The sequence below is a fragment of the Lonchura striata genome, chromosome 5 (genome assembly GCF_046129695.1).
Source record: "Lonchura striata isolate bLonStr1 chromosome 5, bLonStr1.mat, whole genome shotgun sequence".
NCBI lineage: Eukaryota > Metazoa > Chordata > Aves > Passeriformes > Estrildidae > Lonchura > Lonchura striata.
The window spans coordinates 19,131,468-19,157,149 of NC_134607.1; the positions used below are offsets into that span (position 1 = coordinate 19,131,468).

The following is a 25,682-nucleotide window of genomic DNA, read 5'->3' on the forward strand; positions in this document are numbered from 1 at the left end:
ACAAATAATCTGTTTTATTAAGATGTCTGCCAGCTTAGCTTCCATAAGGTTTATTACACATTTTGTCATGTCCAGCACGGCATTCCCCAAAAGCTATGCCAATAGTTGTCCAAAAAAGAGAAATGCTAAATCACAGAGAACAATGTGATTCTACAAGACATCCCACACTGTAAAGTATACATATGCTTACTGTAAATATAAATATGCTTATGCCATTTTTTAAAGTCCTGAGCAACTTCCAGGTTCCGATTTATCTTTCTTTATAGCTATTATACCTCTGCATTCTGTAACATAAGTAATGCCATTTCTACACTGGCAAACATTATACAGATAGACTACTCTTTAAAAAATTATTCATTTATTTACTTTAGTAAACCTCTCATTCTAGACACAATCCAACACTGCTAAAAATAGCAATAGGTTTTCCACTAGCCAGGGCAGAGACAGAACTAAAAATTAAGTTCACACATGGAAATGGAGAACTCCATTAAAGATCTTTTTAATTTCAAGGACTGTGAGGTCCCCCCAATATTATCAACTCTCACACCTCAGTTTACTATTTATGTTTTGGTTGTTGGGTTTTTTTTTGTTATTTGTCAATAGCTGTGAAAATGTTTTTTAATTCCAAATTCCGTGGGTCTGTACAAACATAGCCACGCTATGCTAAGGAAAGAGTACTTTTTAATACCGAGCTTTTCCTGAGGTTGATGTTTCTCTTCATAGTATGTAGAATTTTAGATTTTACAAGTGTCTTGAAAAACAAGTGTCTTAACTGACTGGAAAATCAAAAGCCTTTGCATTAGAATTATCCTCAAATGAGAGAAAAATGCTAAGACTTAATCTGCTTTTTGACTACTGCCTGTTGAGGACGATGTAAAGGAGGAGAGTGCTGGTCCATAGTGTCTGGCTGTGCCTGTCCCTGTGCTGCTAAGACACTTTAATTTTGAACTGCAAGCATCTATTTTATCTGACATACACTTTCCTTCGTGCTAAAACTCAGTTTACAAAGTAGAACTTGTCAGTCCCCCTCAGCCAGGTGTAAAACAATCCTGCCACCTCACAAGCCCAAGCAGCCCCCACCCATCCCGTGCAGGTACCGATCTACCGTGTTTTAGCCGATCTGAGCGTCTTCAATCCACAGCTGCGTATTTTAACGGCGACTTTTAGAAAAACTCACCTCTTTGTTTCCGCCCTGCCCCGAAAAGACACTAAACAAAACCGGTGCTTGTGTGAATTTCCTGTGCGGGGCTTTTCACTGCGGGGACGCACCTCAGAGCAGCAAGGGAGCCTTGGCCGCTCAGCCTGAGGGGACGCGCCGGGGCAGGGACGGCGCTGCCCGCACCGGCCCCGCAGCAGAGCCCCGGTCCCGCCCGCACCAGAGCCCCGGCCCCGCCCGCACCAGAGCCCCGGCCCTGCCCGCACCAGAGCCCCGGCCGGCGGTCCCGGTCCCGCTGCCGCCCTCACGGCGCTCCCGCTGCCGGGAAAGGGCGGGAACGGGCGCGGCGCCGCCGCCCTCAGGAGCGGGGCCGGGCACCGCCTGCGCATCCTCGAAAGTTTCATCCCGCTTTGAGAACGGAGCCGTGCTTCAAATTACTATTAAATCATTAAAGCTGCAAGGTTTTTTACAGAAAATATAAGAACTTTTGGCGTAAAGACTCATATAGATTCCTGGCTAATTTACGAAATTGTGTGAGCTTTGGTTGGCTTTGAAACAGAAACAGCAGACGAAACTTTCATCACATTTTAGTTAACTCCAAAGCAAGCCAAGTATCTTACAATACATATGCACATACATTTTGTACATCATCCGATTACAAAAATTAATGCTTTTTGAATACTGCTAATACAATTAAGTGAAGATACACCATCAAAATTTTATGCTTGAAAAGATTCAGTACCCTTTCCCACATAAAACCACACTATTCCCATATCTCAGCAAAATACAGGGCCAAATCCTGTGAAATTTAAAAACACCACAGCATTGTATGTCAGTACAAATATTGTTTTATGAAGTGAAACACTGCTCCCCATACTTTTCTATTTTGTTTGTTACCCATTCATACAGAGGCACTTTTGCTTTTTGATTTACAATGCTTGTAAAATATTCTAACTTTATCATTTTCCTTTGATTACAATCCTCTGTAATCAAGCCAGGAAATAACACCATTTCTTTCTGTATTCTTTGGACTATAATACACCACATATAAAACATCTTTGAAATAAACCATTAGATGTTGTTACTGTGTAATTTTTTAGTAGCATACCTTTCTTTCAAATCCCAATTATACACTACAAATAGAGAGATGAATTGTCACTGTGCTTTAAAGAATGTCAACATCTATAAATGTATTCTAAATTTAAATGACAAGTTACATAATTCTCAATTTTCCCTGGAGGGCTAAAAAAGCAGCAATGACAGAAATTTGCAAAATGCTTTGGAATGCAAGATCAAGGACTTCTTACGCTGATCCCAAACAACTTTTCCTTCCAACATTTTATCTAGTTGGCAACATCCACTGCAATAAATGCAGTTACATTTATTTAGGTAACCCTTTTTATAAAAAAGGATAACATGGCCATGAACTAAGAGTTGTAAAGTAAGATCTGTTGAAAACTGCCTATGTACAGGTGTCCTGCAATTATCTTTTGTTGTTATTTTGCATTGTCACAGCTCCAGCAGCTTTTATATCATGAAGAGTACTGCAGAGATTTGAATGTAGGTGCATGATTTTTTTTCTTCATATCAATGTAGTTAAACAGCAAACCAGAAAAGACACTTATGAAAGAGACATTTAAAATGCTTAATCACAGTTTGAGGTAGACTGATCTCCAAAATAAAGCTCTTCTACACTTTGATTCGTTCATGACCAACTTCTTTTTGGATCCTTCTCCTTGGAAAAATCTTTCGTTTAAGTGCAATTAGCTGAGGAGAGAAAAAAATACAATATGTAGTTCTCTGCTGGACTAAAGGTCCACAGCTGGTCAGGTTGTCATCCTACAGACTATCAAATCTGTACCACCCATGGTAAATACTCAGTACTGAACTTTTTTTTCAGATTATGCCAGAAAGTCATTTTTTACTCCAATTCATCTATTAGATGTGCACATTTCCACTAGACTTCTCAATAATCAGAATACAAGCAGAAAGTGAAAAAATACACCATCTCTTTATTCTGATTATCTTAAAGGTAATTTATGTATTTAAATTAACACCAGGCTACATTCTATTTTTAAAAGATCAGCACAAAGCTGACATCTTAAAATGGTACTTAGATTCCTAACTGTACAACTGAGTTGAGTATCCCCTTCCAAAACCAAATTGCTAATGGAGTTTTCTAATATATATATAAAAGGCTGAAAATCGAGGGATAGAGTCATGCAAAAGTCACAGGTGGGAAAAAATAATAATCAAAAGCCAACCTTTCAAGAATTACACCCTCTTCATCAGACCACGGAAAGTGTAACTTAAGGCCCCAACCTGCAAAGAATTACCCATATGATTTGTTCCATTGACTCCCTCTGAGTTTAGCAGGACTAATCATGTTCAAGAAAGCCATTTTAAGCTTGCAGAAGTCAAAGGTTTTTTTCTGTTGAGTCAGATTCAAAACCTTTTGAATTCAGTAGGAGCCTTTGCAATTTACTTATGGAAGAGATTTTGATAAGGCCTTTAAGTAACTTAAGATCCCCTTCTGCACTCATTTTCCTTCCTCTTAACTTACTATACACTTCTACAATATCCATGTTAACAGACCAAGAGTTTCAAAAATTTAGCACAGTGCTGATGGCTTCACTGTCACAAGACACCTGAGAAGGTGCCACTCTCCTCCTCCCCATATAACTCTATTTTCAAAGAAGCTCAACATGGTGACTTAAAAATTAAAGCAACCTAATCATGAGTCATGTAACATCTTTACTTCTTTTAAGAAGGGAAAATCCTAGCTACTCTTCAAAACCTATTTTAAAAATCCATCCAATGTTATCCTGAAGATTCCATAATCTGTTAAGTGTTATATATATTTGATAAGACATTAACTTTACCTGTTCAGCAAAAAATGAGACGACTGTAAATAGAATAAGTGTTATTAGAACACAGTGGGTCCAGAATTTGAGCTTGTCTCTATATGCCCTCCTGGACAAAGAAAGAAGGAAACAGAAAAACAGCTTCATATACCATAAATTCAAATATTTAAAGAGTTTCCATAAAACATACAAAGAAAGTTTTTTTCAGTTCTTAAAGGGTGACTAAAATGAGGACACAGGCTCTCTCTTCACAAAGAGCCACATAGAGAGGACAAGGGACAACAGCTACAAGTTGGACTGGGAGAGGCTTCATCTTGATATAAGGAAATCTTTTTTACAGTCAAAACAGTAATTTCCAGAGCAGTCTCCCCAGAGGCTGGATAGAGTCTGCACCACTGGAAGTTTCCAAGATATGACTGCTCAGGGTGCTAGATCATAGGATCTTAAGTTAGAAATTCCCTCAAAGACCAAGTCTAACTGTTAAGCTAACACTGCCAAGTCCACACCTAAACTACATCCCCAAGTGCCACACCTACTTGTGGCAGCTGTGGTTTTGCAGTCACACTATCTCCTTTTTGACCAAACTGCAATTCCCTTATGTGCTACAGTTATATACCTGTAGCCAGAACACTTGAGAGCTGGCAGGTGATAGTGTCATCTAAGTACCTTTTCCCATTAAATGTTGGGCCAGATAATTTTCAAGGTCCCTGCCAACCTGGGCTGTCCTGCGATTCTGAAAATACTTTGATTTCCACTAGCACTTTAGCCTGCCTTAACGCACCCTGGTAGAATCATCTTGGGCTACAAACAAGACAAAGTGTCTTTTTGAAGCTACGAAAAGACTTGATGGAGGATCTCTTAAAGGGAGCCAATACTGTGTCTATTTCTCCAGCACAAATTTCTAAAGCTAACTGCTGAAACGGGTTCGGCCCCTGCTCCCTCCACCACTAGTACAGCAGGGCTTGTAGCACTACAATTATGCCTACAATCCTGATTCCTTCTAGAGTTCTTCTAATGCTTTCTATTTTCTTATTAACAGCTATTTCTCATGATTTGCTGATCAGCAACAGGATTGCTTATATTAGTCTTGTGTCATTTTTGTCACTGTATCTGTCAACGTTTTGCTTGTCAACTACTCCAATTTCTTCAGTTGTTATTTATAAAATGGCAAGAGATAAACACTCACAAAAATTTCACATATTATACAAAAACGAGACACACATATCTTTTCTGATTTTTATCTAGATGGTTATTGCTATGTGATGGATTAAAAAAATCACGTCAGAAATGTAACAATGGTTTGGGGCTTTTTTACATTTAAAGAAAGCTAGAATTCCTGTTTTATTTTTTAAAAAACCAAACAAAAGAACAAACCAACAACTGTTGTTTGCAGTAGGTTAGTAACAATTGATAAAATACTGATGAGCATTTAAGCACTGGAAAAGCCCAAATTCTGCAGACTTCATATTTTAGTCCATTAAAATCTCACCACGCTATTTTCACTGTTAACTCTTTCATGACAATACTGGAGGAAAATCAGCTTGTTAGCAGTATTTTAGGTAATTATATATTACTGCACTACAGTAACTTGAAAAGAACTTGTGGAACATACCATTCTTGGAGCTCATGCATGTGAAGGAAACGATTCCGATATTCTCTTGGCAGTTCAAATTGGGAAGGGATGGGAAACATCGACTCATAAAAATCCCTAAGCACTGCTTTCACTGTTTGCGCATCCTTATGATTGTGATCAATATTGTCATTTAGGCAAACAAATTTTCTAGGAAACAAGATGAAATTGTTAGAATATTTCCTTGATAATATGGGAAAGGTATTGCCAAACAAATAACATAAACATAATCCTTTAAAACAAAATTGAAACCGTATCATTTTTAAACCAAACAGGAGTTTTTTATTGTTGCATTATTTAAAACTAATTTTATTTTAATTCTAAGAGCACTAGGATTGTCAGCAAGTCAAAACCTCAGAAGAATCCAGTGACAGGCCACATTTCTAGTTATATAATGCTGCCATCTAACGGGCACTAGAGTGTGCACCATCCCATTGAACAGTCCATTGAACACAGCATTAAAATCTGGGTAAGGATTTTTATATTTATCATGAGCAAAGTCTCTTAAATAACAAAGTGAGCTTCACTGTAGGAGGGAAACATACTAAATTATTACTATTTTAGTGTGTATGCTGAATTCTTTATAGAAAATCAGCATTAAAACTATATTGTATAGTATAAGACAGGGCAAAGCTTGGTTTTGGTTTACTGAGAACATTATATAAATTAGTCTGTCAAGTCACAGACTCAAAGCTGGACCTGTATAACCAACCAAAAAAAAACAAAAAAACAACAATTTGCATAGAATTTACATGGAAATCACTGTGACTAAATAAGCACACTCCCAATAATGGCTCCTGCAGAGAGCTACTTCTCACATAAAAAACATGGAACTAAGTTACTGCAAAAAACTGACACTAAAGCATCAGCTAGTGTGCTAAACTGCTATGTCCTCTTGGCCATTCTGACCTGGTGCTTGACAACAAAATTCCCCTTCCCACATTTGGGCAAGGTTATGTGCTTTATTTATATTGTGAGATACAAGAGCCTATATTTTCCCCGGAGGCAGAAATCATATCTGATGACATATGCCTTGTCATTGCTAACCTTTGTAAATAAGCAGTTCTGGTCAGCTGTATTCTCTATAGTATGGTGTGCTCCCCCAAAGAGCAAAGTTCAGACTTCTACAAGAATCTGGAAATAAGCAGAACTCTGGAGCTTGTCTATCAGCCCACACAGGGAATTAGCACTGAATGGCAACACATTGCATCTGGCATAATTGGTAATACACTGCATCTAGCATAATTGGTAACCTTGCTCTAGACAATTATGTGCAGGGCATAACCAGGCATTCAAATTGCTACATCTGAGAAGGAAAAATATGCCTCTCCAAAAACGAGCAGGCTGTATCTCCTGTATCAAGTAATGCTATGCAAAGCAGCTGGTTATGGCAATCATGGTTACACTCTAAGCATTTTGGGAGTTAACTCTGGACTGTCCCTGACCTCATCCCTTGGACTGGCAGCTCATTAGTCCTAGGAATGCAGTAGCTGTATTCCTAGAGTGTATATTCCTGCTTAGCTTCATGGAATAGAGATACAGCTTACAGATTGAGAGGTTGCTGCACGCAGCAAAGTACAGGATTGATGAGGATATTAGCTCATTTCTAATAGAAAGACTGTTTAAATTCATCCCAAAGAAACCAAAAATTACATTCCTTTGGATATTCCAGAAATAATGCCTAGACAATTAATGCTCACTTTGCCTTAAGGGTGCAAACCAAACATTCCTGGGAGATCAGTAAGTGAATGAGACTTTCAGTTCATTCCAAGACAGGCACTAAAAACCTGTTTTTGGAGACTGGTTATAATTACTGGTTTGTATGCAAATAAAACATGGCAAAGAGAAGGAATGGCATGCCTACATAACTGTGCCAGATCTCCTTTGTTAACAAGATATGACTACAGTACTGCACTGTACTTCACAGGAATGGAGCCCAGGTAATCGACTCCTCACTTTGTGAACACTGAAGGTGAGAAACTTACGTTACTCAGGCCTCTCTGAGCCTAACAAGAAAAAAAAACCCTCATAGCCAGCAGACAAAGAAATAGAGAAGGAAAAGGAAGCAGCAGGACGAGCTAGAGCACTGCCTACTTTTCTTTTAAAATGGATCATTGTGGCTACTGGAAAATAGGAGTTATGTGGCCAGAAGGCACTCTTTGAAATAATAGCAATATATACAAACCACCTTCAGCTGTAAAATGCCTCAAGACTACCTTTCCGCTTTCTGAATAAATAACCCAGCAAAAGTGTTGAGAGGAAAGTATAAATCTACTCTTTATCTACAAATACAAATCATGCTATAGCTTTACAGGCAGCTGAGATCACCCAACAGCTTTCTCTGACCAAAAGAGGAGGCTTCACTTTCCCTGGCCCAAGGTACCTGGTTCTACTTTCCTCCTTGCTCTGCCTTTTGACACTTGTCAGACCTCTTCTTGCAGCCAAACTCATTAAACTGGCAGAAAACTCTGGTTTTCTGAAGACAGAAGCAAGATTCTTTCCATGTAGTAAAAGAGCTTGAAAGCACAATGAATATGCAAAACTGATTTAGTAACAAAATAATCCATACCTAACTCCTAGCATAAAATACCTGCATAAAGCAGGTCAAAAAGTTCTTCCTTTAAAATAAAATTGCCTGCAATATAAACTGTATGCCTTCTAGAACAGCAAAAATGGAAGCTTCAAAAATAGTTGAAGTTTCTAAATTTTTGAAGATTTTAGATAAATAAAAAAGTAACAAATTATTGAGATAGCCCCTGGCATAACAGAGGGAGGAGGCAGCTTCAGTCAAACAGAAAAAATCAGAAATACTTTTGGTTCAAATTTGTCTTACCCTGGAACACACAGTTTAGAAATACATGATAATAAATTATCTTTTAAATACAAAAAAAAAGTTCAAAGACTCAAACCAGAAAATTAAAACCATCTCACAGCTTCACACAAATCACAGAACAGGATACCTGGGATTTTTTCGTATGTCATCCAGCTGACCAACTACGTGAGAAACATTTGTGCGAATCATTTTGAAGGCAATTTCCTCTTCTCCCATGATTTCAAACCTTATTGTTGAAATAATATTTATTTATTAATAAAACAGCCTAAAGTTTGGCTCAATGAATATCAATCTCATATTTAACATTATTGAGCAACATTTCTAATCTGATTGGCCAACCTTCATTAAAATTTGCCATTTACTTTCTATTGAGACATTTAAATTTTTCAGCTAATGCTCTTACACAGAACACTTCTCTATCAATCATTAGTAGCCACCTATCAATCATAGATCTGAATTCTAAGAGAAAGCATATAAAATAAAAACATTTGACTCCAGGTAAACAGTCTTACTAGTTGTAGGTAACACACTTATATTTTTCACTTCACTTATCTAAATAGAAGAAAGCACCCTGAAGGCTTCTTCAAGTCTCACCAGAGACTCTCCTGCAATTACAAAGCTCATGCCACTGTCACTCCTACATCTCATAGGAAAGGTACAAGGTAGTTAAAACTAAAATGCTTTTTGTGGGTTTTTTAAGCATTAGTAGAAGGAAGGATGAAGTAGATGTGCAACTTCTAGGTACAGGAAGACTGTTTACTTCTTTGTATGCCACTTGAACTTCACTCACTCTCTAGCCATCCAAACATACTCTGGCTTGCTGTTGTACAATATAAATGAGTAAATGGCCCAAGATGACACAAGTAACATGGAATTATTTAATCCACTAAGCAAACTATGAAAAAACCCACGTCATTCTGCACAATGAAATACACATAAGTTAACAACAGTATGTTTCTTTAGTTCCACTGTTAAAATGGTGTTGAGCTAAGACTTGCTAGCTAGACGTGCAATCTTGGGTTACGTGTGTATATGTCCCTCCTCCTATGCCTTTACAACACTAAGCATCTCTTTCCACAGGACTGCCACAACATACCTGTATTTGTTTTTGTCCTTGTAAGCCTTACGAATCCTGTCAGTTACAGGTTTGCAATTGGTCACTAGGTTTTTGGTTACTGGAGGCTGGAAGAAAACACTGTTTAGATTATAGGTTACTGAAAATCACAGAGTGTTTTAAAAGTGTACTTTGTAAGAAAACTTGTATTACAGCTAGAGTGGCCTGCATACTTTACTCTCCTGGAATCAAAAGCAATAGTTTTATCATAGTAGTTATCATCTATGGAGGGAAAAAACAAAACAATATTGGTACATAACATCATAATTTCCTATTTTACAAATCATTTTTCAGCAAAACCACTGCAACTTCATTCTCAGTAAAATACTCAAAAATTCTAACTAACTTGACAGCTGCCTAATAGTCCTCTGATAAAGGCCACCAGTAAAACTGGCCAGGCAATCTCTGTACAGCAGAGAGTTTTGGATTTTAGGGTGTTTCTTGAATACATGGGTTATAATTCAGATAAAGACTTATCAGACAGTTCTAGTCAGAAAGGTATTTGGCTTACTGTCTTTTCGGTTCATAACAGTAAATTTTCTGAACAAGGATGATTTTTTAAATCCCAATTATAATAACAGCCTAAATCTCAGCTTTCCTCTGCTTTTAAAGAAAATTAAGGGTTAGTAAGTTAGGAAGCAGCCTGTAAAATTTTAATTTTGTAGCACTCACTTCATGTACATACAAAGTAGTGATTTTTGTAAATACTTTCCTTCTAGAAATCAAACCAGCTTTTGAAGTAAAGACATACTCAGGAATGAAAATAAGCATATTTTAAGATCAATGCATCTTACCAGATTTGGATCATAATATGCTTCCTGAGTTGGAGGAATAACATGGATCTGAGTGATGTTGGCAGGGAGAGCCTTAGAGCAATTTATTAGCATTTGTTCTAGACCCGTCAAATCCTAGCAGAAAGAAAGGTGGAAAAAAATCTATTTAAAGTCCTACTGATTTTCGCACTGACATAGATCTAAAAATTCAAGGTGCACAAATGTATTTAATGTTATCAACATAACAAACTTCCGTGCTACAGTCCACAGAAGTAGACTTAATATTCAACAGACCCCATTTCAGTAACTGCTAAGTCAGTGAGACTCCCTAAAAGGTAAAGCAAATGCTCAATACAGAGTTTAATTAGGACCTGATAAGGTATGACAATGTTATTTTCATTTAAAATTAAAAGCACACCTTTTCTACTAATGTCAGGACAGTAAAGAGTTCCCAAATCAACACTAGCATATTAAATTCCAAATCAAGCAAACAAACAGAAGAGTACATTATTGTAAGGACAGGAAGATTTTCTGATTAAGGTACAGGCCAGGAATGAACTAAAGCAGGGCTGTGTTCCAACTATGCCAATGATTCTGTGCCCTGTTTCATAAACAAATTGTTTCACTGGTTTGTGTCATTGCCTCTCTGTTAAGAAAAAATATCACACTTTGTTCTCTACCTGTATGTTTAAGAACGCAAGTCCTACAAAAACCATGTCTCTGTTTATGAGGTTCCTAGAACAGAAGCATGAGTCTTTGTATATTATCACACTATTTACTAGTATGACTTCCTTGCTATCCTTTTTCTCCGTTCTTTTTTAAGCCAAGTTCCTCAGGGCAAGTACTATCTTTTACTATGTGCAGAAACTACAGTAAGCACAGCATGATCTAACTCTTGGCAGTGAACTCCAGACAAACTCACACTGTTTTCTTGAACTCAGACAGCAGTGAGCCATTTTTCTGAAGGTGCTAGAACTCAGTTTAATCACAGACTCCACAGAAAAAACAAACAATAAGTTGAACACAATGCTATATTTTCCAGGTAATATTTTAAAATTGTCAAATGTTACTGATGCTACAAGGGAGGATAAAAATTTGACTTCTTTTATTTTAACCATTTCGGACTTTGAAGCTGTTTTAAAAGTTAATCAGTAAGGAAAAAGTACCTGCAAACTTAATGGTAGTTCATGGATCCTTGTGGCCAATGTGCGAATCTCTCGGTCAGACAAGATGCCTGACTGGTCTGTATCAACCTCATCAAAGATCTGAGAAATGTTCAGTGGCTGAACTGCACTCATAAGATAGTAGAAATATGAAAAAGCAAATTGCATATCTTCAGAGTGACGCACTTTGTGAAATGATGTCTTGTCAAACTCCTCAGGAAACCTAGATAAGAATGAAAATTCATTTATTACCCTAATTTCCTGAAGAAAACATTCCTTTACCTAAAAATAAATTCTTATCCAGAATTTTGAAAGTGCCTCAAAAATCTCATTGTATCCCAACTGTAATGTTGTAAATTTCTTATTTTCTTTTCCAAAATATAATTTTAACAAGTAGCTATTAACACACTGGAAATGGCTACTGCAAAACAACAGAAAGGTAGAATTTCCCACAGCTTTACATTATTCCAAGCAAAACCACACTCACATATCCTGGAGCTCTTGCATAACAGTACGGTCAATCATGTGAGGCATGTGAGCAGGGACTTTACGAGATGTAAATCCAAACTTGCTGTTTAACAGCTTATTTACGTATCGAAGGGAATCAGCAAATGTATCTTTCAGCTGCCTTCCAAAATGTTTACCTTCAGTAAAGTACGACATTTCTTTGAGTAATGATTCTTCTTCCTAAAGAGCAGGACAAGCATAAATCTAGGTTACATTACTGAAAAAGTCAGAAAACACTAGCAAACATGACATTTCAGCCACCAGCCAACTCATCTGAAAACAGAAAGAGAATATCTTAGATTCCTTAGATTATTATTTTATATTCCTTAGATCTTCCTTTAAAAATAATAAAATTTAAATAAATTTTAAATAAAAATAAATAAAATAAACTTTTCCTTAAAGCTTTGAGGAAAACTACTCCTTAAAAGGCTTCCTTAATAATTGTGCTCTGACACCTCACACATACTTAGAGCCTTATTTGGCATCATTTGCCTTTTTTTGCAGATTATTCATCCATATTTGATAAACTTGATATAAAGATTTTTCAGGCAAAATTCAATCTCAGATGAACAGAGATAAGTCTTTATAAAACATAGCCCTTTTCTATGTGAAATAGGGCAAAGCAGCTGCTACCAACTGAAGCATGGTATCTTCTCTTCTAGAGTTTTTCAAAACTGCTAAAATTCTCTGGATGGAAGCAAAGGAAATTTCCTATACATTTTCTTGACACAATCTAAATAAGGAGCTTCTTTTCAGGCTTTAAATTTAACTTCTAGAATTTAATTATTTATCATTATACCTATTTTCTGTATTTTTTAAACACAAACTAAATCCATAAATGTATAAACACCATCTAAACAAAATTTAAGCTTTCTGTTCTAGTGCTGTATGTGTCTGAGCAAGAGCCCTGTGACAACATACAATGACCAAAAAATTAATTTGACCAAGAAAAGGTAGTAGAAATGGAACAGAAATCGTTATTTGACTTTTACTACCTAGCTAAGAGAGGTTCAGACCATAAACAAGGCACATTTTATGTGTAAAAGTATCTTTAAAAAAAAATTCCCAGCATTTGCCTCAAAAGCAAATCAAATTTCAAATTAATAAATCACATTAACAATATTCTAATAAATGCAGAAAGATGCAACTATTCCGGTAAGGAATAACATTAAGATACTCACATCAAGAAGGTCTTGGAAATATTTCTTTTTCTCCCATGGCAAAAAGCCTTGGTAACTTCCAGCATAAGACTGCAATTTTCTTCCCACTAGACCCTCCTTCATATTTGCATCCACCTGCTCAGGCTCTTTTATTCCTTCCATACGCTGTTTGCCTTCTCCAGGATCAAAATTCCCAGTATGTTTTGATTTCTGTGTTTCCTTTAATATGAGTGCATTCAATACTTTTTCTCGAGTTTCATTTTTTTTCCCCATGCTCTGGGGGGGAAGTGTGGCTTTTGGCTGTACTTGGTAAATATCTTTATTTGTGCTCATTGTCACAACAGTCCCCTTCACTCCCATAAGCCTCGAAGGAACTTCTTCCTTTGCTTTTACTCTTTTTATTTTGCCATCATTTACATCTTTATAAGACTTCTCCCAGTTGCTCTGGTTCTTCTGATCTTCTGAATGATCATGCATGCCCTTTTTTTCCAGGCCTACAATACTCTTTGCTGTGCTTAAAAAGTGGAAAGGTCTCAGAAGAGCAGCCTTGGATAGGTTATATCCTTTCTGAGTTACATCACCATTTAGTAGTTTTAAGTCCAGTTTCTGCAGTGCTAGTTGGACATCTTCAGGAAGAAGAGACACATTTACTGATGGGATTATCAGCTCTTCAGGTACACTCTCTTTTGTGCCATTTCTACGTCTCCTGACTCTTGGAAAACGTTTTTCTTCTGGAATATCCTCAAATATCATTTCAGCTTCTGGCACTGAAGTTACACTTTTAAAATCAGAGTCAGATCTTTGCATGGAAGTTGTGTTCTGTTTTGGCTCCTCCCTAGTATCCACTTCAACAGCTATTTGCATTTTAAACTCTTCATCATTTTTATTTAGGAATGTAAGGTTAAAATAGATCACAGTTGTGTTCATGCCACTATGCATGATTAGGTGGATAGTTTTCCATTTGTTAGCAACTGAAGCATGCCTGATAATTGGATTATCACTGTATGATCCCTCAATTCCTTTCTTGGCTATTTCACTGAAACTGAAGTAGGGCAGACATTCACCTTTGGGAATAACATAGTAGGTCTGATTAAGCTGAAGCATCACCTTGTACATCTCTTCAAAGTGATCTGGGAAAAAAAAATCCCAAACAAGAAACAAAACAAATTTCTGTCAATTTTCAGCATAACATTTATCTTTCACTCTTTTTTTAATAGCAATATGCCCAGCTACAGACACTATATTAACAGGGAGACACATTTGTGAAAGAACACTTACTCTAGTTTCCAGCTTCTTGCTCACTTCAGTAATGGATGACTAGAACATACTCAGATATACAAAGCTACCAGACACTCCCATGCTAATTCTAAAAACCAGTATAATTCATCACTCTTTCAATCTCTACCTGAAAAGCCTAAAGTGTCTTATTATCATGTCACTTAAAATTATGTATCAGTAATAAGTAGCTTGCCCATATTATATTTTTACCATACTTTAGGAGAGTAATGTTAACAGCTGGAGTTCACTGCTACAGTGCTGCATCTTGATTTGAAATAGAAAATTTCAGATAGGAATTTCTCCCTCCCACAGCAGAACACAGATTATCTGTCACCTCCCAGATGAACAAAACCCCACTGCACACATTAGTCCCAGCTGAAATGCAAGGGTGCTCTTCCAAACAGGAAAAATCTTCTCCTGCATATATCAGACAGCACTTTAAACTACTTTGTTCACTTCTTGCTAATCTTTCATATGCAAATGAACTTCAGACAAGTTCACCTGTGACTGAAAGAAGCCTTTAGCAAGAGCCCAGGGCCAGACTTGAACTCATACTGTCAACATTAGAGAGGTTCTTGAAACTTAACTGCTGCAGGCATCATCAATTCAACTATCCTTGGTCAGATGAGGATGCTTGTACAGGACACCTTAGCCCAGTCTGAGAGCAATGACAAACTAGGAAAGGTCAGGCAATTCAAGAGAATCCGCACAGGAAGTTCATCAGCAATTTTACATACCCTGGCCACAGTCACCAGCATCAAATCCACATGAGAGGACATTGCAGGCCTGGTCACAGAATTTGTCTGCTAGCCAGGAATTAGCACAGCCTTGGTTACAGTATGAAACACCACTTATTCCTGCTCCAAACTGCCATGGTGGGCCGTTCCCAATACCTCCAACTGCACCTCCACCAGCAACATAGCGATTGCCCCCACTGTTACCTAGAGAAAAGAGAAAAAAACAAACTCAGCAGAAGTAAGAATTTCAAATAATTGAAGAAAGGCACATTAAGGCCAGCATGTCAAAGCTAGACTGAAGACTAAACAATAATCAATGAAATTAAAAAGGGGCAAATCCTAACTAGACTTCTGAGAGTTTGTGCATACTATAGATTTTACACTCAGCGTAGAAGCTTAGGAATCAAGTGAAAAGGTTATCCAAAGTATCATATATTGTCTTAACTTCAAAAAGGCAGGCAGAAAACTGATTTACTACTCCTTGTGCTTGCCATCTTGACTTTGCAGTCTCCTAGAAATCTATCACTTCTTCAATCCAGAAGTACCACTTCATTTTATTACACTGCAGTCCTGAAAATTTGATCTAGGAACTAATAGTGTAGCTTCACAATCCATTATATAGATTGTGAGTCTAAATATATAATACTGTGTATTAATATATAATAATTTAAATTTCAAAACATCTCCATTCAGCTAATCAAATTTGATACCAAAAGATTATCCTATGTCCTATTATTTCCTGTCATTTTCCTTAAAAAATTGTAGTCTATAAGAAATAAGGTTTTACTCTAGAAGTCAACTTTTTTATTATTAAAGGAGGCAAATACTGTAGTTATATGAAAAAGACAAATTAAAGAATTATTCCTGTAAGGAAAAACAAACAGCTCACTTTTCCTAAATTCAACATTGCTGTCTTACCAATGCAATCACCTCCATCCCAATCACATGCTGAGTTATTACAGGCTTTATCACAGTAACCATCTTTAATCCATGAGCCAGGACATCCCTCAGCACAGTTTGGCACAGGCCACGTCAAGTACACCTGGAACAACATTAAATTCTGAGAGAAGGACTGGCAAATAGAAGTCAACTGAGCTCGTTTCTTTGAATATGGAGACTTACAATAATGTCTCCCTGTGTACAGTGCCTTAAGATTTCACAGAACTTTACAAATAGAATTTAAACCCCATTGTCTGTGAAATAAATGTTATCCCTTTCAAAGGGAGGGAAGAACTGAAGAGTTCCCAAGGCCATACAGCAAAGCCACAACAGCCAGAAATGGAAAGTAGAACTTCCCAAATCTACTACTGCAAACCATGTTCCAATGAAAACTAATATCTTCTCTTTTGTCAGATAGGAAGGGTGAACTTAAACTCTTAAATAGTGCTGCAGTTCACTTGTTCTCCTGACTCAAAATGTTTCTTCATTACTAAGCAGTCATGAGATAAGCAGCACACATTGAACATAATCCCTTGAAGCATCTCATCCTCTATGACTTAAATAATCCTAAGAATTGGCAGGATAAAAAGTGTGCATGTTTGTTCTTTCAAAGGAGGAGGCATTAAAAACCCCACACATTTTCCTTTACTTTATTGTTTCAAGATTTTAGCAGCATATTTCCTACAGCAACACTTGCTGATCAGGTTATCACAAACAACACTGCACCTAAGCTGACTTCATCATCATAGCTGGGATGAATAACTAAAAAACAATACAAATGCTGAAACAATATGGTTTTGCAGTTATATGCCTCTATCCTTAGAGATTTAAACTAAGAGCCTCTTTAACATCTCCAGGTACAATTATTTTAATGTAGCTTAAACTAATTTTGCTCAACCCTTCTGTATGTGTATGCAAGTGTGCGCATCTGCCTGCATAAAATGTTTAATTCATTGGCCTTGTGTACCCACCGCTTTAATAGAAATAATAATACATAAATCTTTTTTTTCCTCCATGTCACTCTTGCAGATCAAGCTAATGGATGAAAACCCTGCTGGCAGGCAGAGTGCTTATGCATAACTATTGCTAATGTTTCCTCAGCATGCTTTCATTCCTTAAACCCCAGTTGTTGATAATGGGTTTGTTGAATGACTAAATTACTTTACAGTAATAAACGTGGAACAACATCTAGTATTTTAGCAAACAATTATACATATATAGTGTGTGTATATATATGTATGTGTGTATATATATATATATATATATATATATATATATATATATATATATATATGATTATTTACAAATTGGGTAAAGCTACTATGGGTGTCTGAACAGAGGCAATTAACAGTAAACGTTAATATTACAACCACTTCAAATGTCATCTAACCTCAGTACTTCCACAGGAAAGTCAATTCTTGTTTGAGTATTTCCCACAAAACAAAATTGCAAGGAAGGAAGACTAGCAACTGCCAAACACCACATCAGTCTTACCAGTGCTTCAACAGGAAGCAGGAGAATTAGAGAATAACTCTGAAACTAAAGTGAATCCTGAGAGAGGAACCATTATAACCACCCAAATGTAGAAGCAAACAAGAAACATAAAAATACAGAGAAGAGTCTTCTACACTCTGAACCTTAGCCAACAGTTCTCTAGTTAAAAGGGGGAGTTAGTGCTCTCCCTTTCAAAGTAGCATTCCTTTGACTTTTATCATTAGAATAAAAAAGTTCTACTTCTGCTAAATAAGCTTTTCATAATGGCTTACCTTTTGACCTTTTGAGTGACTGTAAAAATCATCAGGCCAAACATCCTTCCCAAACATAACATCATCATTGAGATAAATAAACTTCTGAGAAAGGCCACTGATACGATGAATATGACTTTCAATAGCTGGTGAACTGAAGGTAGGCAAGTGACTCACATTTTGAAATATTTCCTAAAACAAGAAAACCCCCAACAACCAAAAACTGTTTCAGTCAGGCATACAAATACTTGACACTTATCTATTTAAAAAAATTATCAAGAATGAAGATAGATACAAAAGAAAAAAGACATTAAAGAAAAAAAAAAAAGACTTGAGTATCTCTTTCCCCACACAAAACCATTTTCAGTTCTTCTGCTTAACTAAGAAACGCGATTGCTCACAAAGTCACAAACTTTCACACACTCCTCTTTCAGTGAGTACTGGACCAGGCTCAGAGTACACATTTATAATTCTCATTAATTTGAGGCTGCACAAAATTTCTAGCAAACTGAATCTGTTGCAGCATTCAAAAAGTCAGGACTGTCCATCTTTTTCAAGTTACTTCACCAGCAGTCAGCAGAAGCTGAGTAAGTATCTCCTTCGCACTTCGGTTGTGCAGAATTCCTATGGCATGTCCAGATACCAAAATTACTCATCTTGTAATAACCAGACAATTTGGTTTCAGTTATTCAGGAAGCTTGAAGGATTCCTTTTCTCTTTTTAAATAAGCTTTTGAGATGCATAGCTACTTTTTTTGTAGCGATCTTCTTAGTCACAGTAATTGTAATCCATCCTCAACACAAGTCTATTAGGTTATTAATGGTTTTGAGAGACTGCTTATACATTCAGATTACATTTTCTTCTCCCCAGGTTTTTATATATAGACTCTATAAGGAAATTAGACATGGGTGCATGTTAGCTGAAGCCTCAATATTTGGAAGATTGTACTAACAGGCTTGATATATATATTCTGTTTAGCCCAAATATAAAGACATACATGATAAAACCTGGGGTGAGCAAGAGAAGAGGTTGCCACTTCTTCCAAACAAATGCAGCCTTTTGCTGCAAGAGGATAACTGCATTTCAAATCAAACAGGCTATCTTTGATGGCCCTTTCACAGTGGAATTTTACCTGATGTGTCACTATAGTTATCCGAGGATTATCCAGGTTAAGCCAGGAAGGAATCTGCCCATTGGTGACAATGAAAATGTGCCGTACCCAAGGAGCGTGTCTCTCTATTGATCGCAACGAGTACCGCAGTTCTTCGTTGTCCTCGAAGCGGCTGGCAGAAACATCTTCATCCTGCTTGGACTACAGAAAGAAAAAAATCTTTTCTTAGATTTTTAATAGGACACTAAAGTTCTGATCCAGCTAGGTAAGGACAGAGTGTTTTGGCATGTGGGTGCATAAGCACTTCAGGACTTAAAAATTCAGAAATAAAAAGCATGTTGATAATAACCATTATTCTTATAAATAATCATATTCTTCCAAATTATCAAGGCAAACAATACAGTGTTCTGACATAACTGGCTGAACACCTGGTATAATTAGGATGTCTGCTGACCATGCTGAAAGAAATTCTTGGAGAATGAAGCAGAAAAAACACCCCTTCCTGCATTTCAAACCAGTAACGCCACCTTTCTGAAATCCAGTTTCAAGTACATTGCATCATGATCTAATGATATTAGGTGATATAAATGTCACCTAATATAGATATACGGGAAGTGTCATGATGTAGCTGCTCTTCAATTGTCCCCTGCTCTATTATTTTAAAGAATTTAAGCAGGAGAAAATGAACAGAACTTAGCCTAAATAATTTAACCAAATAGCTAAATGTTTCTGTATATTTTTATTAAATAGAAAACATTTTAGTAATAAACTTATCAGTCAAGTAACAAAATTAGGTTTAGGACACTGGAACATGTTTCTTTTCACATTCATAAGAACTTAATGACCTCTCCTAAAGCCAACAAGTAAGGTTGCCTAAAAGGAACTTTTCTAAAGTCCAGATGAAACACAAAACTCAAGAAAATAGTTGAATGTTTAATAATTGCCATTTTCACTGCAGATTGTACACACTGTACGTAAGTTTACTAATATATACAGTAACACAGCTTTCACATTTGCAAAAGAATAACAACTGAAAACTTTTTAGCAGCACCAGTAGCCATTGGCTAGGTACCCATTCACAAAATAAACTGTAATTTCAACATGGGGAAATATGAAGTTGAAGCTCAGGGCTGGTATTAACCAGGAAAAATTCCCCTAAAGTCCCATCACAGGATATGAAGACAGACTGCAAGCTTTTCAGGAGTGGGCACACTAACCATGCCATTTGATATTTACCATTAAAAATTAAATTCCAGAAGGAAGAAAAACCCAAAGACATATTACAGAATATCTTATCTTGAAACAGACACTTTGTTATTTAATTTCCTGTTCTTAAACCAAATATCCTTCATTGTATCAAAAGCATTTAAAGTAAACCCCCTTTTCCTTACTGACATCTGTATTTCAGGACTTCAAAATTTTTGAAAGAGAAGCCATTAGCATTTGCTCAGCATAAATGATGCTCCAAAGTAAAAAATGTTTAAGAAATATATTGGGAATGAGACAATTATGTTTGTTAAAAAAACCCTCCATTTCCTCACAGAAGCAGCCTGCTTATCTGCCAGTCAGGATCAGTTAAGCCTTTCAGGACTTAACTACACACAGCTTTATCAGAATATGTGTGCAGAGGGCAACATTTTTCACTTAGTAGAGAACAGGGAAATTTAAATTAAGTATCACACTGTTTGATCCTTCCTTCTAATTGATTTGAGAACTGGACAGTGTTCTTGTGATGTCTTCTTACAAGCTAATAAATATTTGATTCCTAATAAATATTTGATTTCCAAGCTTCTGGAAAAAATCTCATGTTCCTTGTCATTGACTAGTTAGCTTCTATTTGCAGTTTTGAAAGGTTGTAGTATTTACCTGCTGTAAGAGAATTTACCCACCTGACTGACAGAGCTGAGGTCCCACAGTAAATAGGCAGGATTAAGCGTCAGTTCTTTCCCATCTATAGTCATGTTCTTCTTTGCTTGTTTGCTCAGTTCTTGGAAACCCTTGGGGTTATTCAGTTGCAAGAGAGCCACGCTGGCTTCTGAATAGAGCTGCAACTATAAAAGCAGAAAAAAACAACTCCAGCAGCACTCTTCCATCTTTTTGTTGTATTATTTTTACTAGAGTTACTTCAAAGAATGTTTCTAAAGAGCCTCAATTTCGTAAAAACACAAAAGTAAGTGGTGAAATGGGAACTAAAAACATTTAAAGATACAAAACACTTTGACTTTGTAAAGTAAATGTCTCTTTACACAATGATGCAGCAATGGAAAACCTTTTCATGTTTTAAATACTTTGGGAGTAAATTAATAGTAAGTCCCCACTCATTCTCTGTCACTCCAATAACAAAATTCATGTTTTATTATGTGACTGAAAGAATTGTCCTTTTTTTCCCCCATCTTAAACAAGGAATGATCCTCTCAGAAAATTAGGACTGATGTATCGTCACTGTCAGAAGTGTGAAACGTTCAGAATGGTTTACAGTTAGTTCAACCTACAGCTCTGAAATCTGAGATACAAAGGGCTCCAAAGCTAATCCATGTGGGTCTCCAAGCCCTTAGTGCTGGTTGCCAATATGCTGCTAAGGTCATTTCTTAGTTGTGGACTGTTTGATCTGTTTGCTGTTTTCATCTCTTGCCACCAGTAAGTCTGTATATCAGATCTCATAATGCACAGGATCAGGGGCTTGCACTACACGCTCTAATATAGTTTACAGATCACAAGGCATCAAAGCAGCTCCCTAGGAATATGGCATAACCCAATAAATGCTGTGTTTACCATATGAAGCAAGATGAGCAGACCCAATCAACCTAAAAGCATGACTGCACTTTGATTTTCCAAGTTCATACATTCAATAGTATAATTAAGAATAAACACAGTTAATCATTAATGATGCTATGTTTAATTTTGTTCCTTCAGGCAATATAAGACAACCACATCTACCACATTTTCAGTGTAAATGCAATTCATAAGCTATCAAATTTTAATAATCATGTTCAAAAAAGCAAAAAAAATCACAGATCCCTTTGGAACAACTCTAAGTGGTTTTATTTTTTTATTAAATCTGACCCTTTCTGCTCATTTTAAAACAACACTTGTCCCAGAGTTAGCAGCCCTTCCCTTAGCAAGACCAGCTGTTCCACTTGTGACATTTTAAAGCTGTTGATGCTTTGACTCATATGCTATTTGAGATCTTTCAATCTGACTTATGAGGCCTGTCATTAGAAAAATCTGATAAATCTCAGACCTTCCAGGGAATCATCTGAACTTATGGGTGGAAAGGATGGCTTCAGTAGCTGAATGGCTGAGGTATAGTTACGGACTGCAGGCAGCAACCTCCAAAAATATCAGCATTGAAATGCTGCAGATTGCAAAGCTGCCAGCACTGGGTATGTACTTTATTTAGCAATACAACAGTGCCACACAGTCCCTTAGAATCTCTCTCGTAAATCATATATACAACAAACCAAAATTATTACCATCTTAGAGCTTTGAAAGCATGTGAGAACATTTAGTTTCTCTTTAACTTGCTCCCAAACTCAGCAAAATAAGTACCTGTATTACAGACTCCTACTTTGATTACAAACACTTATCCCCCACTAACAGAGCATATATGCAGTCATTTTTAATTTGTAATATTCCAAGCATATACAGGAAGCAGTGGAAAAACATGTTCCATTTCTCAGCATCAGAATTTTAGCTAACCCCTGCACTGAATAGATCATTTTTATTACATCAAAGTGGGTTTTTTTCCAGTAATACCTTTTGAAGAAACCAGTCCTTTCATAAGTAGGCTACCAGTAAAGTTAGACTACAGTGAAGTTATCTGGTGAAATAACTAACTAGCTTACTTGCTATATTTGTGTGATCATAATACTATCTCTTGCAGCCACCTGTTTGCTCCAGAAACACTGATGAGCAGCAGTAAGAATCCCAAACCCCTCATCCTCCAGTGAGGACAGAAAACATCCAACATCACTGTGGTTGCAGTTTCCCATGTCAATTTACTTCCATTAGTAAGACTTCCCTAAGTTTCTAACATATCTTGTCTATATTATAGAAGTGTGTGTGCATGTGGATTAAAGGAGATGATACTTTGCAAACAGGGAGATCTACAAGCTCTTAGTTGTCCTTGAAGCAATTAGGATATTAAATCTTGAAGGAAAAATCAACACTCTCCAAAAATTTTGTACACTCCTCTGTACAATTTCAGTGAAAAATTGTTAGCATGACAGCCTCAAAAAAACCAAAAGCAAACAAATCAATGCTTAAAAAAATGTAGTTTTTAAGTTACAAGCATCTCTTTCAGCTGCATAATAGTCTCTTTTAGAAATGTAGTTAAGGTAGCGGGCAGGCGGGAAACAAAAATTAAATGGTTGTTCTTCACATATAGGTCTTAAAGAAACCACTTTTGGTCTTAAAGAAACAGCTCAGCAGCCATCAGCTGCACAACCAGAGTAACACCTCCATCTAGTGGCTTTCTAATAAAAACAATAAAAAGCTGTCAAATATCACTTTCAATTTCATCTGTCATAACACACGACCTACAACAACAAATGTGACCAGCAGACACACTGCTGCTCAACTTTCATCTTGAAATAAACTTTCATACCTTTACATTACAGTGCAGGCCATAAGTACAAAAAAAAAAAAAAAAAAATCAGTAGACTCTTGACAGATATAATTCACCTTGAAAACAGGTCTATTAAATCATGAATCTTCACATTTTAATCACCTCTAGTTGAGCTCAGCTGCTTTGCTCAGATATTTAGATTTTTAGTAGAACTATCTGGTCAAAGAAGCTTTGGTCTGTCTTGGATTTAGAAGTAATTTCAACCAAACTAAAGCAATACAAGCAAAACAGCATTATCAACATACAACACAAATGCACCAATAACTACACTCCTACTTTTCTCATCTTTCTTTCCTTCTAGTAGCAGCATTGTTCAACTAATAGCAGCATTGCTAAAAGCATTTATTATTATTTCTTTACTTGTGGTGTTGAAGTAAGAAACAGCCACTTAAAGCAGACAGATCAGGAGGCATCTATGAGACATAAGTCTCAGACTTATAAGAATACAACTTTCTTCCTCTCCACCAAGCATCTCGCATCACTTCGGAAATTCCATAAATGATAACAAGAGAGAAATTGCTACAAAATGTCAGTGGAGACTGCAAATAATCAATCTTTTTCTACTTAACTGTAGCACTAACCCATCATCTCCCTTTGGTAAGAAGAAAACCACACTTGACTGTGTTTACCATTACTGCCTACCTGCCATATCCACTGAAAGAAGAACTGACTCTGAGCTCAGAACCTACCAAAGGCTTCTATGCAAATAACCACATCCACACTTGATGTAAAAATCTTTATGCATGAAAATAAAACATTTCTTACCTTCACATGCATAAGTTTCTTCATAACATACATGAATTACTGCTATCAAGAATAGAGGACTGGTTGGGAAAGTATTCACTGCTATGACCACACAGGGTGTAATAATCCTGATTTAACTGCTCTAAAGCATCCACCAGGAAAAGAATCACAGACAGCAAAGATGACTCGAAAGAAAACCACAGAGTATTGTGGATACCTAAGAAAAAATGTGCTTATACAGATAAACACAATTTATATCTGTAAAGATAAGCGGTGTTTATATCTGCCTAACCAAATTGCAGAAGTGGAGCTCTTAGGAGCAATCACAGTGGCAATGTTTACACACAGATAACACATCAAGGAAGAGGGAACCAGCACAAACAGATGACACATGACCAATGACAAAAACCACAACTAAGACAGGGTAAGGAAAAATAATATAAAAAGATAATAGGCACAGGATGCCACTTCCATAAAGACACACAAGAAAAAGGAAAATATATCTAAGACAACCCAGAGATGTAGTCTTTATGCTCATCTGGAAAGCAATGAACCATATGAATATCCACTGTTGTTTAACTGCTGTGACACTAGAGATGCAAAGTCAAAAGAAAATACCTACTTAAGCATAAATAAGTGCTTAAAAACTCTATTAATCTGTTTTAGGGCATGTAGCAAGAGAGGTACAAATGTGTTTACTTTGCAAGGTTTCTGCCATTAGCAAGGCTCGAAGTCAGCTAACACAAGTTGAGACAAGAAAGAATTTGAGATTGCATTATGTTGGACTGTGACCAGCCTATGAAAGGAATTACACAAGATAATTTCTGCAACAGAGTGCATGGGTTGTTAGCCCAGCCTACCAAATGAAAAAAACAAAAGAAAAGGGAAAAGGACCTCATGTTCATTTGAGCACCAAGAACAAGCCACAAAGTGAATCAGCCCATATTACAGGTGTATATCCTACTGATGGAAACAAATTACCTATGGATTGCCATCCCATTACCTCTGCTAACTCCTCCTCTTCCACAAACTCCTTGGCCTCAATCCTTTTCACCCCACAAATCACAAAGCCAGTGGTTTTAACACATGTCTTATAGTTCTACCTTCCACTAAACCTGACTGTAACTTTAATAGATGCCCAAATAGCAGGAGAGAACAGAAGGCACTAAATAGCAGTCACACAGGTTGTTTTCTGTTGCCTCGCAGCTGGGTGAGCTGAAGTGCAACTTGCTGAAGACCCTACAGAGCATGTGGCAGAGAGAAACACAGGGTTCAGTGCTGTTACCGCTAAGAGAACTAAG

At 36.8% G+C, this 25,682-nt stretch overlaps 1 protein-coding gene across 2 annotated transcripts in view; it reads right to left on the reverse strand.

Moving 5' to 3' along the window:
- Window positions 1-1,731: 1,731 nt before the first annotated feature.
- GNPTAB (N-acetylglucosamine-1-phosphate transferase subunits alpha and beta) overlaps window positions 1,732-25,682 on the reverse strand; it is a 37,917-nt gene continuing 13,966 nt past the window's right edge. For both annotated transcript variants that reach the window (XM_021536422.3, XM_021536412.3), the window contains exons 8-21: window positions 20,900-21,061; window positions 19,032-19,211; window positions 17,921-18,091; window positions 16,134-16,257; window positions 15,216-15,419; window positions 13,222-14,330; window positions 12,021-12,220; window positions 11,537-11,756; window positions 10,392-10,505; window positions 9,580-9,665; window positions 8,611-8,709; window positions 5,633-5,800; window positions 4,039-4,129; window positions 1,732-2,923 (exon numbers count right to left, since the gene is read on the reverse strand). In XM_021536422.3, the coding sequence (XP_021392097.2) occupies window positions 2,846-2,923; window positions 4,039-4,129; window positions 5,633-5,800; window positions 8,611-8,709; window positions 9,580-9,665; window positions 10,392-10,505; window positions 11,537-11,756; window positions 12,021-12,220; window positions 13,222-14,330; window positions 15,216-15,419; window positions 16,134-16,257; window positions 17,921-18,091; window positions 19,032-19,211; window positions 20,900-21,061 (3,006 nt within the window). In that variant the 3' untranslated portion in view covers window positions 1,732-2,845. The remainder of the gene's footprint in view (window positions 2,924-4,038; window positions 4,130-5,632; window positions 5,801-8,610; window positions 8,710-9,579; window positions 9,666-10,391; window positions 10,506-11,536; window positions 11,757-12,020; window positions 12,221-13,221; window positions 14,331-15,215; window positions 15,420-16,133; window positions 16,258-17,920; window positions 18,092-19,031; window positions 19,212-20,899; window positions 21,062-25,682) is intronic.